At 38.3% G+C, this 22,779-nt stretch overlaps 1 protein-coding gene and 1 pseudogene across 4 annotated transcripts in view; one reads left to right on the top strand and one right to left on the bottom strand.

The window, feature by feature from the left end:
* The window catches only part of LOC127662781 (forkhead box protein N3-like), a 123,876-nt gene that overhangs the window by 9,082 nt on the left and 92,015 nt on the right, over window positions 1-22,779 (bottom strand). The window contains exons 5-7 of one of the 4 annotated variants that reach the window (XM_052154119.1): window positions 5,410-5,471; window positions 5,148-5,280; window positions 4,017-4,972 (exon numbers count right to left, since the gene is read on the bottom strand). The exons of the other annotated variants lie outside the window; for them this stretch is intronic. Coding sequence (XP_052010079.1) covers window positions 4,866-4,972; window positions 5,148-5,280; window positions 5,410-5,471 — 302 coding nt within the window. The 3' untranslated portion in view covers window positions 4,017-4,865. Of the gene's footprint in view, window positions 1-4,016; window positions 4,973-5,147; window positions 5,281-5,409; window positions 5,472-22,779 lie in introns of those variants that run through there. 4 annotated transcript variants of the gene reach the window in all.
* Window positions 16,087-17,227, top strand: LOC127662925 (developmentally-regulated GTP-binding protein 1-like; annotated as a pseudogene).

Raw genomic sequence — 22,779 nt, 5'->3', positions numbered from 1 at the left:
GCAGAGGCAGAGCACAGTCAGAGCACAAATGTCATCAGGCTGTTCATTTGCTCTCTCTCAGTCTTCCTCTTAAGCGCATTAATGTCCATGGCAGATGGCCCTGGAAAAAGCTGCCCTAATAAACCATTCTGCATGGAAAAATAGTTTCTCTCTAGTTCTCATTCCAATATCTCTTTTCCAACCGTGGTCAGTTGAATTGTGCTGTTTAACTTTGTTATTAGCATGATGCTTTGTATGGTATCTACACCTGCTCTGTTTTCATTAAATGTAGTTGTAATACCTACTGAACGTTTATAGTTGATATGCAACAGTGTACTGTTTTTCAAGTGTTTTTTAAGTGTTCATTAAATCTCAATAGTCTTTGGCCCCTGCCATTGCACATTTTATCCAGCAGGGGGAGCAATTCGCAAGAAAGAAGGACAACTTCAACATCTGAGAGAACATTTCAGTTCACTCTGGACACTTCCATATTACCTTATTGAAGTAAAAAATGTACACTAAACAATAATGACCCCATTTCAGATCACTAAATGTTCAGTTTATCCGAAAATAAAAATTCCTAGATGCTCTTTTCCATACAATGAAAGGAAATGAGCATGGATGCTGTTGGGTCCCAAAAACAACAACAACAAAAGGTTGTCCATGTGTGTGAAACACAACATTAAAACCACCTGCCTAATATTGTGTAGGCCCCCTCGTGCCGCCAAAACAGTGCCAACCCTGAGATGCTATTCTTCACACCACAATTGTACTGAGCGGTTATTTGAGTTACCGTAGACTTTGTCAATTCAAACCAGTCTGGCCATTCTCTGTTGACCTCTCTCTTCAACAAGGTATCCATCCACAGAACTGCCGCTCACTGGATGTTTTTTTTTCTTTTTTCACCCCATTCGGAGTAAATTCTAGAGACTGTTGTGTGTGAATATTCCAGGAGATTAGCAGTTACAGAAATAGTCAAACCAGCCCATCTGGCACCATTTTCTGCAGCCATATGATAGCTTGTGTGTGGAACAGACCTACATTTATGTCAGTATTCAGAAAAAACATTTCCCCTACATTTTAGCTATCGAATATAATTTGCAGTAGCGTATATATTCAAATATGCTGCAAAAAGACACATCGTGCCAGGCTTGACATCAATTATGCCAAAAACGATTGGTTCTTGCTTGTCTCAAACAGAGCGCAATGTGGCAAGTCTGAAATGTGGTAGTGTGAATGAGATCTTCGATTTATAGTGGAGGGAAAGATTTTCAGTGAATAACAATGTATATTTTGGTCTGTTCTTCATACAGTTACTTTATGGCTTCAGAATACTTGGAATAATGCATATGGACTACTTTTGAGGTGCTTTTTTGGAGCTCTAGAGGACTTTCATTGACATGTTGTATGGAGCAACCTGGATAATCTGCTAAACTTCCCCTTATGTGTTCCCCTTAAATGTTCATTTTGGGCGAACTATTCCTTTAATGTATGATTCAACATCGAATCCTCCTTCAGTTTAAACTTCACAGCAGCCAATCTGTTGACCAGATTTAGCTTTCCTGAGAACTGCTCCTTGGGCCAACAACACACTTAGTAAGAAGTACCTTAAAAACGCATCTTATACAAATAGTTTGAGGGTGAGAGTGCTTTTGGCCATTGTTTTCACACAATACAGCTAGAGGCAGCGTGATTTGTACATTCGGGCCTATGACACGCACCACTGCCTCTGTAGACTAAGCGCTTCTTTACTGACAAAGCCAAACAGCAGGGACTCCACATCCTCTCAAGAATCAGCCTCTGCACATGGGTTCTATGGCCACTGGGCTTCTTTCTGTATACAAACCAGTGGAGGAGGTGTACTCAAGGAGCTTTTGTATGCACTGGCACACTTCTGTAAGAACAAGTTCAAGCAAGCCAGGTCAGAGGCTGTATAGAGTGACTGACTAAAAGTTTGACTTGTATCAGAGTTTGATATTGTAAGAAAATCCTCAGCTTTAAGGCTAGAAAAATGTACCACCAGAGCCATAAAGACCAATTGAAAGAGAATAAAGTCTGTATCTATCAGGCATGATTGCTTGCAAGACGAGATGCTTGCGAGTTGATATTGTCAAATTTGTATGTCCATTATGGATCGTTAATAACGCAAAAATCACGTGGAGGACTCCAAATAATATGTGCATGTAGCCCACTGCTTAAATATAATTTTAATTATTACACTTAAGAAATGCAAGTATTGGCATTATCCTCTTAAAATATTCTTAGTTTGGTGTATTTTAATACATTTAGACAGTGTTTAGTATAAATTTGTTCATTGTTTAATTACTGTTAATTAATTACTGTTAGTAATAACTTGTAAACAAGATACATAACTCGTTTACATATTTGAGTTCATTAAAACTTCACGTTATGGATCATGATATATTTCGGACCTTTGGACATATATTTTTATTTCAAATTAAATCATAGCACACTACATAAACACGGCAGCCTACATACAGGGTTCTCACTCTTTTCAAGGCACAATTTTCCAGGACATTTCCAGGATATTTGTTTTGGTACCACACGGTTGTAATATTTAAGCAGGAGAGGTCTTTAAAATTGTGGTTATTTTTTTATTTATTTTTTCACATTTCTGTATTCAACAGTTTAATAAAAATTTCATCATAATAATGGTGTCTAATAGAATGAAAAACTTAAGTCAAATGAAAATGTATAAATGATTTTATTTATTAAATTTTTCTTGAATCTATCTGAAACAACACTGGGGATATTTTTTGTCAAATTAAGTGCTGCACAACAGAATATTACAGATGTAAGATATTGCTTTAATATATTATATTTCCCATTTCATGAGTTCAGATTTATCAAACTTTTGTTTTGGCATTTCTCTGTGTTTTTGATGGTAGTTTCTCACCTCTGAATAAGCAGTTTACTACATGTCCCAGTGTGATTATTAAACCCCAAAAACCAATATATATATATATATATATAGTCTGTATGTGCTGCACGCTTCAGAGCGCTTTGCTCACTGTCATCTACTACACAAACACACAAACAACCAGAGCAAGTGTGATATTCACAATTAGGTGTTTTCAGTGTATGAGTGGCTGGCTGGCTTCACACATTCATACTGAAGCACGCAGCACATGCAGATTATATTTTAGTTTTATTAAATCACAGAATTTTAAATCACTACCACATCGGGTGCAAATTAATAAAACAAATTATAATAAATCTATGGTTTGACCGTTGTTGTTGTCTAACGTTTACAATTGAAATGTTTTTGTAGTTAAGACTGCAAAAAGCAAAAGAAAGAACGAAAAAAGCACTTTATCAATACATGTACATGTAACAAAAAACACAATCAAACCGTTTAATTATACCACTAAATTTTCCAGGACAAATTATTATTTGCAGGATATTTAGGTGTTATTGCCATTTTCCATTACTGTTCCATGACTGGAAAACTGTATTGCAAAATTCCAGGATTTCCAGGATGCCTGAGAACCCTGTAACATCCCGTGTGTGCTAGGGAGATGTCAGCTGAATCTGCTTTCCCAGCGATCACTTGTAGGTTGGCATGAAACAAGGAAACCACCAGATCAACTGTACTTGTTTTCATGTAGTACTTTAACACACCATCACGGTGTATGCAGAAAACATAATGTTAGAGAGAAATGCTCCAACACTGATCCAGCTTCCTCTTCCTCTATGTCGCCCTTGTTCTCTGACATGGCCAAGACATGACAGGCAGTGCCAGCGCCCTCTAGCGGTGGATGGCTGTATAAACAGCCTTTTCAAAGTCTGCTAGCATGGTTACTGAGCACTAGGGGTGTAAATATTTACTCTGACGATGATTAGATTCCGATTATGATGCATCATGTAATCTGAAATTTGGCCACGATTCGATTTGATTAAATTTGATTATACTGGAACGATTCTTGCTATTTTCCAAAATATGATGGAAGCACAAATGTAACAGCGTTCACAACACAACATAGTGAGAATACTCAGACATCAGATTTTACATTCACAGCACATTTATTTTCAAGTGCTCTTTTAACCAAAGCAGAACCAGAATAAGAATGTTTGAATTGAGGATCCACTGTTGAACTCTAAAACAAAAATGTAATGTAATACGAAGTAAAATTACTCCAGACGCTTTATAATATGAGCACATAAAGCTCATATTTTGGTAAGTTTACATTTACATTTATGCATTTGGCAAACGCTTTTATCCAAAGTGACTTACAGTGCACTTATTACAGGGACAATCCCCCCGGAGCAACCTGGAGTTAAGTGCCTTGCTCAAGGACACAATGGTGGTGGCTGTGGGGATCGAACCAATGACCTACTGATTAACAGTTGTGTGCATTAGCCCACTACACCACCACCACTCCTGATAGTGTTCATTGTACTTACCATACAGTGTCAAACAAAAGCAAAGTGCAAAGGTGACAATACACCAGTAAACAAGAAAAAAATAAAATACCCACAGGTCTGCTTGTGAGAACAACATTCAGAATCTTACAATAGTACATAAAGAGTAACAGGTCTTTCCAACTTCTTAAAATGTGGCTTATCATTTGGAACCAGATCAAGGGAGTTGTCATTCAAAGCTAAGTGTCAACACAATGCCTTTGTTTCTTTCCCAAGTTTGATTTCAGAAAAACTAACTCATCCACATGCTCTGGAGTGAGAGTTCCTCTTTGTGCATTAACAATGTCTCCAGCAATACTGAAGACACGTTCTGCTGGCACACTAGTACCTGGTATACACAAGTATTGAATTCATGCCTTTTCCACCATTCCAAACCATTCAACAGTAGAGAATCCTTCTCTTGATACTTCATGAACTCTTTAGTAGCAATGTCTCTGGAAGTCTTAATTGGAGACAGTCTCTGAGGTTAATTGGAAGAACTCATCACCAAATAGGTCATCTAGTGCCTTGGATTGTTTTCTTGGAACAGGAGCATCATCTTGTTCTGGCTCTTTGGAAATAAAACATACAATGGTTGTGAGTTTGAATTATGCTATGAGCAGGGTATATGATCAAAAATAATAATAATTATAATATTAATAATATTTTTACAATTAAATAATGTTTTCCAAGTTTTTGCTACTAGAAAACCACACACCCATTAAAAAACGAAACTGAATACTAACCTGTCAGGTCACTTTGTGACACCTGTGATTGAGAGGTGGAGTGGGCACAGGATTCGGCAGATATGGAGTGGGCACAGGATTCGGCAGATGTGGAGTGGGCACAGGCTTTGGCAGATGTGAAGTGGGCAGTCATCTAATATACAATGTTGTTGAATATTAAACATATTTCAATTCAAGTTTTTTAAGATTATGTTTCCAGTAATATTTCACTATCTTTGCTGACAGGACAATTTATCACATTAAAATGGTAGCATTTACTTACTTTTCTCTCTCTAAGACCAGCTGCCTCTGATGTCACAATCTCGTGGGTCAGGGTCCTCTCTTCTTAATTCAAAAAGAGCAAAAACTTCTTAAAGTGAAGGTCAAGGGCTGAAGCAACATGGAGTACATTCTGTACATCGTCATAGCAGTCCTTTAGGTCTTTTACCATTATTGACTTCATCTTGGTGATGAGGAGGAGGATCCTGACTACTGTTCCTGACTAAAAGTAGAGCTTGACATCATGACTTGCATTTTCACCTCTTCACCCTCGCTCGCACTGTTTTTTCACCTGTCTGTCCGGCACGCTCGTGACTGTGTAAACTTAAATTATGTTAACATATTAACATATTTTTGGCAAAGGAAATGAATGTATTATGCATAAAGCATTATTTATTATGTGTAATAATTGATACAAATATTTATATTTGTTTTTAAATGAATAATCAATGCATTTAATTTTTCCAATCACTGTGGATAGATGCATTGTTACACCTCTACTGAACACATTTCTTCTGAAATTAATTAATCTACGATCGATAATCTTTGTCGATCAAATTATTAACGATGATGGATTGATTACTGATTAATCATTAACATCCCTAATGTCAGTATATTCATCATATATGTCATAGGGCACACTGTATGTGACGCATATATATATAGTACATGTCAACAGCATGTATGCACGGACTGTCCACATGAGGCTCAGATTTTCTTGATAGTCCTCGTCTGTGCACATAATCATAGTACTGTTGATGACCTTTGTATTGTTGCAGTTGTAGTATGCATGCACTGAACACATTCGTATTTGTTTGCGTCAAAAGAGTATAGTTTGAAAGGTGACCGGGCATGATCCGATCTGGATGCAGAAAAACAAAGTATACCCTGGCCTTAATGTAGTATATTTCAAGACTTCTGAAGCAATGTGAGGAACAGATCATAATTTAAGTCTTCAATCACTGATAATCTATCTCTCTGCCATTGATTTAAAGTATAATTTGCACTTCTGCATAATTAAACTTGACACATGAATGCACATCACACAATACTTGAAATAAATCAGGTCATAAGGCATTGATTCTCGTGTTTCATAACCATGTGATATTTTGAGATTTGAGAGCCAAGGTCATGGGGCAAGATCTTCAAAAGAGTGATAAAAGTGACTTAAATTTAAAAACGTAAAACGTTTTTTAAAAAAGGACAAAATTAACGTTTGAAAATCTGAACTTTTACTTTAATAAAGATTATTTTTATGTAAATGAATCAAATAAGTACAGTGTGGTGATGTATAAATGTTAAGTAGCCATAATAAAGGATTTCCAAGGATAGGCAATCCAGAACCAAATCAAAATGCAAAACATTTACAATGCACCAATTCCTGTTTTCATACTTTTTGTTTGGGTTTTGGTACTTAGCTCCTTGTCTGTTGCCAGATGGAATTCTAAAACCAAAGATTGAGCCATACGCACTGTACATACATTGGCTGATTTGATATCAGCTTCAGGAATGCCAGCCTTCGCTATCTGCCAGGCCATGAATATCTGATTCAGCAAGCATGAAGAATCCAGATTAAATCCAGCGAGACTTAATGGTGACTACAGCTTTGTAAAATATACGGCAGAAAAACATGCATTTACATGCCTCCTCGCCCCATCATTTAATCTAATACTGCATCCACTGGAATCACTCCTTCAGGGTATAATGAGATAGACAGAGAGAGAGAGAGAGAGAGAGAGAGAGAGAGAGAGAAAGGAAGGTTGAAAGGAAGTCTGAAAGCAAAGGGATATGCAGATGACAAATTCCTGTAAACTGTAAACTTGGCACCTGCTGTTGTGCCCATGCATTTAGCTTAAATCTTCCCCCGGAAGAACTATAGGGCCACAGATTGGATTTGGAGGAATCATATTTTAGCTCAGATATTTTCAGTGTGATGAATGTCAACATTAGGCAGAATTAAAAGTCAGGAAGCAGTCAAGTGATACACTGCTATCTTGAGGCATTGAGGCAGGAATACTAGTGCAAAGTGATGTCGTCGTAACATTTCTAAACCACAATGGCAACAAAAGTGCTTGGCTGTGATGATTAATTCCTGGTTTGCTATAAGGAGTATTCCCACACACATGCCTAGTAGACTACCCCATTCTTTGGCTTTCTCAAATCAAATATTGAAAACAAAATGTTGTTTAAGAATGTCATTTCCCAAGGAGTTGTTGTCAATACACTGGTGGCAAAGATCGAAGGGCCCTTTGTAGGTCACACAGTGTCCGTGACCTCCTTAAAGACTAATCTCCCACTCACTGCAGCACAACAATTTACAAAGCTGCCATTGCAACCGAGACACCTCGTCCACCCCATATCCGGCACTTAGCAGGCATATGTATTTAGCTTGGATTCCGCCTTTCACCTTGGTGACTTGAAGCAAGGTCAGCCGAAAGATAAACATCGTACAGGTCTTGGTCTCAATGATATGCAACGTTCCTGCTGAATTACCACTTGACATAAAGCAGATACAAACAAACGAAGAATGCTTTTAAAGTCAGTGCTGGCTGTGCGCATGCTGGCTTTCCGTCAAAGAGAGGCAGGCGAGATGCCAGTACATGTTTTGAAAGCTCAGCGTGTGAGCTCTGCTTTGATTCTGAAGACAAATGAACGTGCTGTTGGAGTGCTTGAAGAATATCTATTTTTCACAGGGTGGTGACCCACTGTTCGTTTTAGTGTTGGGATCTGATGACCCTTTGGCACGTGTAGTTGGGAGCGCAAACTTAACTGCACCACACGCTCTGCATCTGAGGCTTTAATCCTCATGCGACACCGCATCCTCCTGTGTTGAAACTGTGTTTTGTCTTCTCTATGCATAATTTGATGTTATTTAAACTGACTGATCTCAGTTAAGGACACTTTGGGCTGTCAGTAAAGGGTTAAACTCTGGACACAAACAGTCATGTGACAAAACACCATGGCACCGATCTCAGCTGAGTTTGTCTTTGGGAGAAATGGCAGAAAAATTTTGAAGTCTGTTTGAGTAAAAAGACTAGTCTCCAGTTTCATCCAATATGCCATTTATCGCGAAAAGGCACGCTGTTAAACCCAATGATTAATCCCCCCCCCCCCCAGAAATCCTATATTCACCATGAATTATCACACTGAGAATCAATAGGTTCATCCAAAACCTGAAAAATGTTGCTTTCAGAGGCTTTATATGATTATGGAGTTAGGATGATGGGTGCATATCAAACTGTTCTGAGACAAGTGAAGAACGAAAGCACACTGGAGGTTAAGTCCTTCTCTAACTAGGGAACAAGGGAACATTCTATAGCTTTCCTATGTAGCCGAGTGCATTCACTCCTAACATCCAATAAAAGTTCAGTTTCAGGTTGTAGATGACATGGTTGGCAGACATGGGACAATAGTAATCAGTACTTAGATTCAGAATGTATAATGTATTATTTTATTTTAATATGTTTAGCAGTGATTGGACGATGCAGGCAATTAATTGTATCAGAATTAATTATGCTAATTTCTTATTGGTTAAATGTTTCAGCACTTGTTTTTTTTGACAATGTAAAGGTAGAACATCGAGATTATGTTGTCAAAGAAGAAAAAATTATTTGCCCACATTGCCCCCTACTTGGCAGGGAGAAGAAATTCTAGAAAGAATTACTTAAATAGTGATCGGTTTCTCATTCACACCTTTCATATCACTTCTGGAGATATGGATTAAAACAATGGAGTCATATGGATTACTTTTATGATGCATTTATGTACTTTTTGGAGCATCAAAATCTTGGCACCCATTCACTTGCATTGCATGGACCTACAGAGCTGAAATGTTTTTCTAAAAATCACTATTTGTGTTCTGCAGAAGAAAGAAAGCCATACTCAGCTGGGATGACATGAGGGTGAGTAAATAATGAGTGAATTTTCATTTTTCGGTGAACTATCCCTTTAACATGCTAAATCTTTCCTAGAGTTGTCATGGCTGAACTGTGTTGCATATATAACACAGTTGCATTTACGGTAAAAACATAATGGGTGCATTTATTTGTTTCCTGTGTTATTGTCAATGGAAATAAGAATACAATTTTAATTTCTCTGCGCTACTTCAGAAAAGCAAAGACTATTTTACAGATAGTGGGCCTTTTTATTAAAACACAACAACTCTTTACAGACATGTCTTGTAAGCAAAATGCAACTGAAGTAGACTACTTCATATATACATACACATTAATTAGCAAGTGGCTAATAACACATGATTTCAGTCACTTAGAGCAAAATCTGGTCACATTTGTGAGGGATTAATAGAAATGTAGAGGCCTAATTGGTATAGCATGCGCCTTTAACTAGAAACGGTATATCTTAGTGTAGTTAATCCAGTGTAAGTGATGTACTTTTGCTGTCTTGATAAATAAATTGTCTATCACTCTTTTTGATGTCAAGACAACTACATAGTTGAATTGTTCCCTTTCGATTGTACAGACCGGCAGGCTCGATTTGGATCTACAAGAGCAGCTGTCCCAGTTAAGCAATGAGCCAGAGCAGTGGAACGACCCGCCATCTGGGAAAAAAAAAAACCCCTGTGAAAGGTCAATTACAATTTTATAATGATGTGGATGGGGATTTGCTTGTTTGCAGCAACAACTAAGTTTAATTGCGCAGTTAATAACATGTAATGCCTTCCCAAAATGCACTCTGTTGGCAAACAAACCCCAGCCTCTGGATTCCAGGGGACGAGGCAGAGAAATGGTAGAAGAGAAAGGGGAGAGGGGGACAAAAATACTACTTCAGAGGGGGCTGAGAACCCTGTCAAACTCCTTAAGCTAGTGTTGTTTATGTTTCAGCTGGTGAAATGCACAGTACACACACAGCAGTGTGAGAATCAGGAAGCTTTTAAAAATTACTGCGAGCTAAACAGCAAATGCATATTTCGGTGTCCTGCCTCTTCATTTTCATAAGATTAAAGCAACTGCTGCATCTAGAGCGGGTGGCCTCAAAGGCGTCAACTCTACCATACACCGCTATAAACTGAGCTCCGAGGCATCCAACATTACAGAGATGAATATACACGTAGAGCATGTTTGTGTGGGTGCTGTCATGTGGTTTGTGTTGATATGCAGAAATTGCTCTAATTCTGAGAGAAGTCAGTAATTTCCCTCAGGTGCCCGCCTCAGGCCTCGTGGCGGTGCGTAGGCCTCGGGAGTGCTCTGAGATTATGGATTTACAGTTGGCACATTAGCTGCTAAATGAATCCTGCTCTGTCACTGGTAACGGGGCCACCTAGAAGTCAAACACATTTTACTTTACTCCTCATTCCCGACTGCTTAAGTATTCCATTCAACACACTGACACAGGTTTACCTATCTATCTAAATGGGGACATCCCTTTAACTTTGACATATTTGTTTTTTTATTTTGGGCCGTTTATCAATGCATATAATGTAGAGGACAAGAAACGACAGGGAGGGGAAACGTGTTGCAAGTCAGATGTACGGATTTATTTGTATCATATCTCCATCTAAATATCTTCGTTCTTGTCCACAGAAGAAAGAAAGTCAAAAGAGTTTGAGATGGCATAAAGAAGAATTATAATAGAGAATTGTAATTGTTGGGTAAAGTTTCCCTTTAATTATAACCCTAATCTTAAAAATTAAGCAAATTAAGACTTTTATTGTCTCTATGAACCATTTTCCTTAAATAAGACTTAATTTAGCTAACTTTGGGGTATCCAAATCTACAGTATATCTAGGTTACAAAAACACACTTGGGTGGGCAAATATGAACCCCATCAGAAATCATCCAAATCAGCTCAGTGTTGTTTTGAATACAGGGTGTTTAGTTGCCCAGCAGTAGAACCCCACAGGAGGGAGTTGTGTTGTTTTCTCTCTTTGCTGCATGTCGATACATGCTAGTGGAGCGTGAAAACAACTGCGTCCACTCAAACAGTCCTTCTTATTCCCTCCCTTCTGTCTTTAAATCCCTAAACGAGGATTGTGTGTTGTGTGGCAGAGCCGAGCACACATCAGCCGAATGGGATCAAACTCTGTGGAGACACTTTACATGTGTGGACACCGTCTGTATCATCCCCTCTGGGTCACGCCCTTCTCATAATGACCCTTTTCCCATGTTGTCCTTCACAAGCCAGCAGATAAGCGACTAGTGCATGTGTTCTTTATGGGCCACTAACAGTTTTGTCACGCACGAGTAGTGCTTAAAACAGTCATGCGTGCTTGCTCTTTTTTTTCCTCCACTACTGCATGCACACTCATATTCACAAGGTGAACAATCCTTTTCTTGACTTCATTAAAACAAATAGTTAAAAAAGGAAAATTCTGTCATCCTTTATGCACCCTCATGTTGTTTAATTCTTCTGTGGAACAGTGTCAAATTTTGTTATATCTATTAAGTGCCCCCTGGAATTGATTTTCAGAGGCGTGTTTGACATTATGAGGGGATTTTTACCATATTAAAAGACTGCATGTCATATTTTCAAGTAAAATACATTTTCAATACATTAAAATGAAATAGGTTGAAATTAAATAGGTTTTAACCTTTAAAAAAATCAGCATCAACTCATATATTCTATAATAATATACAGTATTTAACTAGGCCTAGAAAAAAATATAAGTGATGATACAAACAAAACAGAAGAATTCATTACAGGGCATTATTTGTCCCCACATTTTGAATTGTGGGGGAATTTTGAAGAATATCCTGGTAGCTCCTTTCCATATAATAAAAATGAATGGGGACTGGGTCTGTCGAGTTTCAAAATTACAAAACATCTCAATAAAAGTATCATAAAGCTATGCTAAAAGTAGTTATTATGACCCATGAACTATATATAAAGTCATATGATAGCTTTGTTTGATGAAAAGACTGAAATTTGGGCTGTTATTTACTGCTAATTTTCCCCTCTTCCAGATCTCTGAAATGGGAAACATTTCAATCGACTACAAAAATAGAGAACCAATGGCATTTGATGCCAAACGCAATTGGCTCTTGCATGTCTAATGACCAAACATCATTAACATCAATCAAACTGTATATATTTGAAGATGGCTACTTGATGGCTTTAAGTCATCACACAAAGCTATCGTGCACCTTCACAAGACTTGAAATATGGCGAATATGGCTAGTCCTAGAGACTACTTTTATGGCACACAGTTGTGGAGCTATTTTTTGGGGGAATTTTGGAGCTAGACAGACCCAGTCCTTATTCACTTTTATTATATGGAAAAGAGCTGCAAGGACATTCTTCAAACATATATATTTTTTTTGTGTTCTACAGAAGAAGAAAGTCATATGGTTTAAATTAACATAAGGGGAAATAAATGATGACAGAATTAAACAATTGTAACACTCATTGTATTGATGCCCATAATGTAATGCATGGCAATAAAAGTGCTGTCAAGCAGTTTTATTTCTGGGTCTGATCCTTAAAATGGGCTGGTGTCTTGAGGTGGATGAATAATTCAATGGCTCTTTAAAACATGGCGTAAGTTCTTTAGTGACATGCACTCTAAAGGATCTCCGGACCTCTTCCTTCCTCCTGCTTCCTTTCGCTTTCCTGGTTGGGGCTTGCCATTGCCATGGCAACCACTCACATTTCACATACTTGAGAACAGTATATCATGCTTCGGCCGGGGCTCAAACATGAAATAGTGCTCTGTGCTTAGTCTTGTCTTTCAGCACCGTGTTGTTAACAGCCAGTAATAGAAACCAGACGCATGGTGGCTACTATATGCACAGACCACTCTTTGAAGCTTTGGCAATGACAGAGTTCTCTGATACATGTGCGAGCAACACACACACACACACAATCTTGATGAAAGCAGGCAGGGTAGTATTATAATACACTGCCTCTGACTTTAGAGTGTATTTATAGAAGTTACTGAGAAGAAGAAAGGTGCTAAAAAAGGTGCCATTTATGAAGGAGACAAGGGCTAGTTGTCACTTTTTATTACAATTAATATTATCAAGGTGGGTTTAGTTTTGAAAGTCAGTTTATATATAGGTAGTGTATATACCTTAAAGTCTTGGCTACTAAAAAAGCTATTAAATATTTCCACCAATATAGACCAGGAAAAAGAGACAATAGAGTCACTGCCACTGAACAGCACAATACTGGCTTTACAGCAAGATTCAAACAGTTAAAAATTATGAAACACAAAACAACTCATGAAGCGACAGACATGTAAACAGTAACATACAAAAATAGAAATCACTTGTTGTGGCCAACAAATATTGAAATAAATAAATTGTATATATTTACAGCACATGTACCACAATAAAAACTGTTCCTGACGTTCATGAAAAATACCCTTGTCCTGAGAACAACATCAACCCAATTTTTAGGCTAAATCTACCTTTGTTATATAGTTGACACTTGCATTAGCATATGCTATTGTGGCTTCATTGTGTTTACCTAACAGCTATAACTAAATTTTGTATTTTGTTTTTACAAAGAGATAGGTAGGTCCATTACAAAAATCAGTTGACTTCAGCAATCCTTGTTGCATTATATGTCAATGGTGTCCATAAATACATTTTTTTCCTAAGTTGGAGAGCCTATAACTCTAAAGTATTTATGATATATCAATATCTTTTTAGATTCAGGTTCCGAACAAACGTAACTTTTTGTAATTTAATATTTAAGGCCGTGATGATTAAATACCATACACGGATAGAGTCCTTTGACTATCCAAAAAAACATTGACCTATAGTTCCTCACAGGACAATTTTTTTCCATCCAGCACCCGCAAGTTTCTGTCACACACCTGAACACTCCCTCTGAATTTCACCCGCTCTCTGCCCGCAGTGATTTTTTCCCCAACCGGTCAAATGCAGGTGTGTGAATTAACGAATTACAAATACTCACGTTACTGTAATTAACTACTTTTTTATGTAGTTTAAAAATTGTATACTTTTACTTGAGTATATTTTAAGTGCTTTAACTCTACTTTTACTGTGCTATTTTCCCACCGTCTATTTTGCAACTTCCCTGTCCTGGTTTTATTTTTATCTATCAACATTATTGGCTAGGGATAGTCTCTCCTGACTCCCATCAAATCAAATCACACTTAAAAAAGTTGAATGGCAGCTGCAGATCTGGCGCCAACTGTTATGGATGTGGAGAATGCCTCAAGCACATTTCAACATCTGAACATCTCGGCCGCACCTTTTTCGCAGTGAAAAAGGCCAATTGAATGATCGTGTCATGTGAGTTTAACTTGCTCAAGCCAGATATCAGCATTAATCCTGCCTCTAATTTGAAGAATAATATAGAGGTAAATGTAATATTTCTGCTTACTAGATTTTGTGTGTCTATGCAATTTAACTATCTATCACTGAGATTATTGGGCTGCTGTGAGAGATTAATGCAACGTTATCAATAGGGCTGGGCAATAAAATGATCTAGATGTTTATTGGAAAAAAGAGAGATGTCCTTGATCAAACTTTTGAGTAGTTTTCTATATTTAGCCTAAGTTAGGCAATTACACCAATGGTATATTGAACTTGACTTAAAACCTTACAGTTACTGAGATATAGCCCAAGAGACAACTTCCCTGTGTGACAACTAGCCAGTCACTACTTTAAAATTTTAAATAGTAAAGTGTAATGGAGAAACACATTGACTCGAAAATGACTCCAAAAGCCTCCTAAGCCTGGATGAGCCACTGTTCTGAGGTCAGTAGATTGTGTAGTTCACTGTATGACTGTCACACTCAAATCCACTTCCAACTGACCTTAGAAACACAGTGAGCAGCCAGAGAGAAAGGAGTGTTAGAATTACGATGTGACTCCGAGTGAAGACCTTGAAGCCAGGGATGGTTTACTTGTTTTGCCATTTTCAGTAAAGCGAACATAAAACAGTGCAAGACATTTTTGAAGGGCATGTCATGCATCTCTTGAACCAGCGTGAAGTGTAATACATGTTTTATCTCCGATCATGCACGCGGAACAGCCGCACAAATCTTTTCAGTCACACCTACGTAGCAAAGCCACCAAACCGATGGCTGGTGGAGCGGCATGATTAATAAGTGCAGAAAGCGTTACAATGGCAGCCTTCAATACACTTTACACATTCAACAGAGCAATTAACATGAGCTATGCCTCTTGACGATTTCAATTTGCTCAGCAAGATGCAACACCCACAAACCATCGTCTAAGAGACGGGCGAGAAAACAATGCGGAGAACAGATGCTCTGCCGTCAGACTCAGAGATGAGCGCTCGCTGCTGGCTCTGGAAGACCAAAGACTTTCTCCTGATTAATGTCTCTCGAGCTATTCTTTCTAATCTCTGTTTATCTCCCTCTTTATAGCTCTCTTTCTTGTCTCTGAATCACAAGATTAAATAAGGGAAAACGGGTTTGGAGGTGACAATCTAGACATAATTAGTAGTGCTTACTAAAACAGATATTATTATTACTTCTTTTATTAGTTCATACTTGCATGCATGCATTAAATGCATCTCTTTTACTACTACTATTACTCTTCTCCTCAAACCCAATGCACCCCCTTTCATTTTCACTGTCACTTAATTTTATCGTCTACACTTGCTTGAATTTTTTTTTTTTTAGTTATACAGAGACAATGCCTTACTCCCTCAGTTAAACTAAAGTGAGTTGAGAAAGAGAAGACCGGATGGAGGGATGGAGAGGTATAAAATCAAACATCTTATGATGGAGGTCTGGCCCAGAGAGTATGTATATTCAAAATTCATGTCAGATGATGACAGCCAATATATTGTGTATAAGTAGGGATCAAAAGTCTACAATTTAAGACATTTATGTTTTTTGTGAACTCAAGGCAAAGCATGACAGCAGTGTGCGAGTGGTGTGCCTGCGAACCAACAAGCTACAAAACTGATAAAATAACTCAACGTAACATCATCAAGTTTTTATTTTTCAACCAACAACTGTGAAAAGACAAACGGCAAAAAGAGTTTGCTCGCCAAAATAGCTGAAATCGAGAACGAGATGGCTCGTACTCAGAAGAATAAGGCCACAGCTCACCATTTGTGTCTGCTGAAGGCAAGATTAGCCAAACTGAAGAGAGAGGTCATCACTCCTAAAGGAGGCAGTGGAGGAGGCACTGGAGAGGGTTTTGATTAGGCAAGAAGCGGTGATGCTCGAATAGGTTTCATGGGTTTCCCTTTAGTGGGCAAATCTACTCTTCTGATTAACCTAGCTGGCATGTACTCTGAGGTAGCTACTTATGAGTTCACCACACTGACAAATGTTCCAGGTGTCATCTGTTATAAAAGAGCCAAGATCCAGTTCTGGATCTCCCAGGTATCACTGAGGGAGACAAAGATGGCAAGGGTTGAGGACGACAAGTCATTGCTTGCACTTGCAACCTCGTTCTGATCGCCTTGGGCGTTCTGAAGACTCTAGGACATAAGAAGCTCATTGAGCAGGAGATGGAGGGGTTCGGAATCCTTCTCAACCACCAAATATCGACTTCAAGAAAAAAGACAAGGATGGAAACAATTTTACTGCCACTTGCACCCAAATTGAACTGGACGCTGAGACAGTGAATAGCATCCTTTCAGAATATAAGATCCACAATGCAGATGTAACCTTACGGGTTTATATCCTGTGCAATTATCTCCTCAACAAAATCAACCAGATCTCCATTGAGGAGCTGGACATTATCTACAAAATCCCTCATTGTGTGCCAATCTCAGCTCACCACAGCTGGAACTTTGACGATCTGTTAGAAATGATCTGGGACTACCTGCATCTAGTGTGTATTTGCACAATACCAAAAGGATAGCATCCTGATGTTGATTCATAGCTGGTAACATTTTTTATAAATCAACATTATGATGTAAAATGACAAAGTAATATTCTGCAGTATATCTAAGGCAATAATCCAATCTAATTAAATAGGTGATATTGATGTTAACTCCTTGGGACAAAAGTTCAGATTTCCTTGCTTTCATTGAAGCACAAGATGCCCTTTGGAACATTCTCAAATCATACTAGGATAACATGGAAAAATCGGAATTTGCACAAAAATGTGAAGTCCATGTCAGCTTGAGTGCATACTATCATTATAGAAAAAGAATGACAAACAAAATTCATGTACATTTTTTAATTCAACTTTTCACTTGTTTTTAATTAGTGTGTTGGTTGTATAATTTGTAATGAAAAATGATGCATTTAAAGAGAAAAATGCTAAACAGAAGCATTATAACTCGCGGTCTCAGACTTTTAAACCCCACTGTACTCTGTATACTGAATATTGAGAAATGATTGCCGTGGATTTCGGCTGATTTGTTCAGGTGCGGTCACAAATACCTTTGCACTGCGAAATTCTGCAGGCAAAATACAGTCATCGCTATGGGAATACGCACAATTGTGAATTTTATGTGATGAATTTCCCCACACTGATTTCACCTTAAGTTCAATTTGGTGAACTTTGACAGGCGAAATTGCCATGTAGATCAATAGGATGTTGTTTGGTTTGGTAGTGGCCTCTGTGTGGCCGGTGCTTCGTACACAACCTTACAATGTAATTGTAACTATTGTAACAATGGACAAGGATATAATTTTAGCTGTGAGTTTCTTTTTAACTTGAGTTTCACTGAGTATAAAGTGCTGCATTAAAAAAGGCTGCTTGACAATTATATTTTGCTGGATTCACACGCAATCAACCTCCGCCTACTCCATATTCGCATGCAGAATTTTGCCGTGAGAAGGTATGTGTGAGCACTCCTTTAGAGATGAGGTTTCCCCTGACACTTCTCTCCGATGCTCTGAGGTGTGCAGCTGTTAGAGCGGACCCCCCATGGTTAGCCGGGTGACATCACAGGCAAAGATGGCTTTGGAAACACATTTCAATGCAACTTTTTTAGTCACTCATCTGACTCATGTAGGTTCAAAGCAGCCAGCGTAGTGTGGAAAGAGGGAATTACTAAAATGCTTCAGATAAATAATATTCCACCCACCTCTACAGAAGGCAGGTAATGTCACCACAGTGACGACACACTGTTTTACTTCATTATTTTTCTCATATTTGTTTTAACCTTCTCTTTGTTTCTTTCTTTCAATCAATTGGTCTAAAGACAGGAATTAATGCAGAACAATGTGACACAGCAGCTCTCACAGAAACCATTTATCAGCTGTAAAATCTAAATAATGTCAGGTAAACAACTGAACACAAGGAACATAGTATCATTCATCGGGGCGGGATAATGACGTCATCTTCAACATGTGACATTATCGATAACTCCGACTTTAGAGTAAGGGGGACGCTAGGCTATGATGCAAGGATGGAGAGTGCACATATAGAAACACACAGACATGAAAGTACATACCCCCACATTTATGCTAACAATAGACTTAGCTACAGTGGGTATGGAAAGTATTCAGACCCCCTTACATTTTTCACTCTTTGTTATATTGCAGCCATTTGCTAAAATCATTTAAGTTCATTTTTTTTCCTCATTGTACACACAGCACCCCATATTGACAGAAAAACACAAAATTGTTGACATTTTTGCACATTTATTAAAAAAGAAAAACTGAAATATCACATGGTCCTAAGTATTCAGACCCTTTGTTCAGTATTTAGTAGAAGCACCCTTTTGATCTAATACAGCCATGAGTCTTTTTGGGAAAGATGCAACAAGTTTTTCACATCTGGATTTGGGTATCCTCTGCCATTCCTCCTTGCAGATCCTCTCCAGTTCTGTCAGGTTGGATGGTAAACGTTGGTGGACAGCCATTTTCAGGTCTCTCCAGAGATGCTCAATTGGGTTTAAGTCAGGGCTCTGGCTGGGCCATTCAAGAACAGTCACAGAGTTGTTGTGAAGCCACTCCTTCGTTATTTTAGCGGTGTGCTTAGGGTCACTGTCTTGTTGGAAGGTGAACCTTCGGCCCAGTCTGAGGTCCAGAGCACTCTGGAGAAGGTTTTCGTCCAGGATATCCCTGTACTTGGCCGCATTCATCTTTCCCTCGATTGCAACCAGTCGTCCTGTCCCTGCAGCTGAAAAACACCCCCACAGCATGATGCTGCCACCACCATGCTTCACTGTTGAGACTGTATTGGACAGGTGATGAGCAGTGCCTTGTTTTCTACACACATACCGCTTAGAATTAAGGCCAAAAAGTTCTATCTTGGTCTCATCAGACCAGCCACTCTGCCATAAAGCCCCGACTGGTGGATGGCTGCAGTGATGGTTGACTTACTACAACTTTCTCCCATCTCCCGACTGCATCTCTGGAGCTCAGCCACAGTGATCTTTGGGTTCTTCTTTACCTCTCTCACCAAGGCTCTTCTCCCCCGATAGCTCAGTTTGGCCGGACGGCCAGCTCTAGGAAGGGTTCTGGTCGTCCCAAACGTCTTCCATTTAAGGATTATGGAGGCCACTGTGCTCTTATGAACCTTAAGGGCAGCTGAAATTTTTTTGTAACCTTGGCCAGATCTGTGCCTTGCCACAATTCTGTCTCTGAGCTCTTCAGACAGTTCCTTTGACCTCATGATTCTCATTTGCTCTGACATGCACTGTGAGCTGTAAGGTCTTATATAGACAGGTGTGTGGCTTTCCTAATCAAGTCCAATCAGTATAATCAAACACAGCTGGACTCAATTGAAGGTGTAGAACCATCTCAAGGATGATCAGAAGAAATGGACAGCACCTGTGTTAAATATATGAGTGTCACAGCAAAGGGTCTGAATACTTAGGACCATGTGATATTTCAGTTTTTATTTTTTAATAAATGTGCAAAAATGTCAACAATTCTGTATTTTTCTGTCAATATGGGATGCTGTGTGTACAATAATGAGGAAAAATATGAACTTAAATGATTTTAGCAAATGGCTGCAAAATAACAAAGAGTGAAAAATGTAAGGGGGTCTGAATACTTTCCGTACCCACTGTACATATTCAAACCATGGTTCAGTTTTGTTATGTCCATTCTGATATAACTCTTGCAGAACAAAGAGGAGATAAAGGGAAAACGTGCAAGACAGAGAGAGAAGGAAATACAGGAAGGAGACAGCACTCTCGTTCCAGCACACACTTCTAGGCATTGAGAATAATAAGGTCTGAAAAGCATTACAGAAAGAGATTCACAGCTCCGTCCAATACTGACAGCCTTTCTTCTCGGCAAGCAAGTGATTTAGCCCCTGAATTTCAAACTGTTGAGGCTAGAATAAAAATACTGAGACCACTGCTGTATCTTGCTGTAATTCATCAGAATTTAAACACAAAAGAAAATGATATCTTGTCCACATGATAAATACTGTAGAAATGGCTGAAAAAGTTTTGTTAAATTTGTATATCCAGTTTGTTTTCCAGATACAGAATAATCGCTTTTTAAAAGTGATGTAACATGGCTTTTGAGAGTCACCAAAAGCTTTGAGTGTATTTTATCTTGATCCAATATCTCAGAAACATAAATCAGTCTCTAGTGAATACAAATTCAGGGGCTAGCCAAGGGTTTTGATTCACTAAACATTGGGACACTGATGACTCATTTACCTGCAACCTGACTATGAGGTTGCATATTTAAACAAATCAACAAAATCATTGTATTAAAGACAATATTTAACATTTTCAAACATACATAAATTAATGACTAAAAATACAAAGAAGTGTATGCTTTCATGCAACATATAGATGGACAATGCATACTTTCGCCGTCTTACTAACAAAATTACTTTTAAAGAGAAAATAAGGGGTTGACTTCATTAATTTACATGTGTTCATTGTCTGGTAACTTAAGAGACTTAAATTCATGACTACATTTCTGGTAAGTGAACATGGTGAGCAGCTACATTTCTAGGGAGTGAAAGATTCTGTGCACTGGAATGATTTTGAGAATGGGACTTCACGAAATGGGCTACTTTGGCTTTGATCAGAACTTTGTTAGCGGAGCAAAAACAGACAAAATAACTTGCCATATTTTGTTCAAAAGGTAAGGAACTAGATATAAAATTCTTGCTTACAGAACTGCTGTTTCATAGCAATGTTACACTTATATTGAGTATTCATGTTTACATTTGGGTTGTCACAACAGCGTATTGTTATGTGTGATATTGCTTTATATTAGCATGGCTGGAAAGCTGTATTGATCAGCATTCAGGAATTATATTTCTTGTTACACTTATAATCATTGGTCTGTGATATGCCGACTTTCGTCAATTCTCCAACAGAAACACAGTTTATGTTCAACGCCATTTCTAAACAAGGCACGGCTTTCTCCAGGCTTTGAACTTCAGAGGCACTACTCAACATGAAGAGGCAGATGAAAAGAGGAAAGAGCAAAAGAGAGGAAAAAGGGGGGTTTGTTTGGATCGTTTTCCATGGAGGGTCAAAAGGACTTCCACAATCCCCAAATCAATCCCGACCTACTGGTAACTGGGCAAGAGGTGAGAGGTGCTTGAAAAAGAGAGCGAGAGAGAGAGAGAGAGAGAGAGAGAGAGAGAAGAGAGAGAGAGAGAGAGAGAGAGAGCAGTGCTGAGTTGTTCTGCAGTGAAATTGAAAGGTAAGTCTCACTGGTAATCCCTTGTTAAATAGTTCTCAGTCCAACTGCACTTGGCCTTTGTGTGGTTCTGTGCTTGTCTTTTCTGTCAGGAAAAATGCTGTTCAAACTTCAATAAGAGGAGTTTGAACAGCACAATGCTAATACACACCCCAATTGTGTAGGGTAAGTGCACACATTTAGTATAAATCCTTGTCAGAACCAGATCTTATGGTGGAATGGTACTTATGGAAATCAGAAGCTGAACCACCAGCTGACATTTTGACCTGACCTTGTGGTAGAAAAGGTAAAATGTTACAGTTTAAGATATACAGTACATCTTTATTGAACCTTAAAGGAATACAGTAGTTCATCCAAAAATGAAAATGTCATTCTTAACCCATTTGACTTTTCTTCTGCAGACCACAATATGTATTATTTAAAAGAACATTGTGATCATTGATATCTATACAATAGCAGTTGAAAGTGACTCAGTTTAAAGCTTAAAAAAGAAAAATGAATAAAAAAATAAAATATAATATATATATATATATATATATATATATATATATATACACTCACCTAAAGGATTATTAGGAACACCTGTTCAATTTCTCATTAATGCAATTATCTAATCAACCAATCACATGGCAGTTGCTTCAATGCATTTAGGGGTGTGGTCCTGGTCAAGACAATCTCCTGAACTCCAAACTGAATGTCAGAATGGGAAGGCAATTTTGAGCGTGGCATGGTTGTTGGTTCCAGACGGGCCGGTCTGAGTATTTCACAATCTGCTCAGTTACAACCATTTCTAGGGTTTACAAAGAATGGTGTGAAAAGGGAAAAACATCCAGTATGCGGCAGTACTGTTGGCAAAAATGCCTTGTTGATGCTAGAGGT

The sequence above is a fragment of the Xyrauchen texanus genome, chromosome 22 (genome assembly GCF_025860055.1).
Source record: "Xyrauchen texanus isolate HMW12.3.18 chromosome 22, RBS_HiC_50CHRs, whole genome shotgun sequence".
In the NCBI taxonomy this organism is placed as follows: domain Eukaryota; kingdom Metazoa; phylum Chordata; class Actinopteri; order Cypriniformes; family Catostomidae; genus Xyrauchen; species Xyrauchen texanus.
The sequence above is the reverse complement of the archived record's forward strand: the minus strand, read 5'-3'. Positions and strand labels throughout refer to the sequence as shown.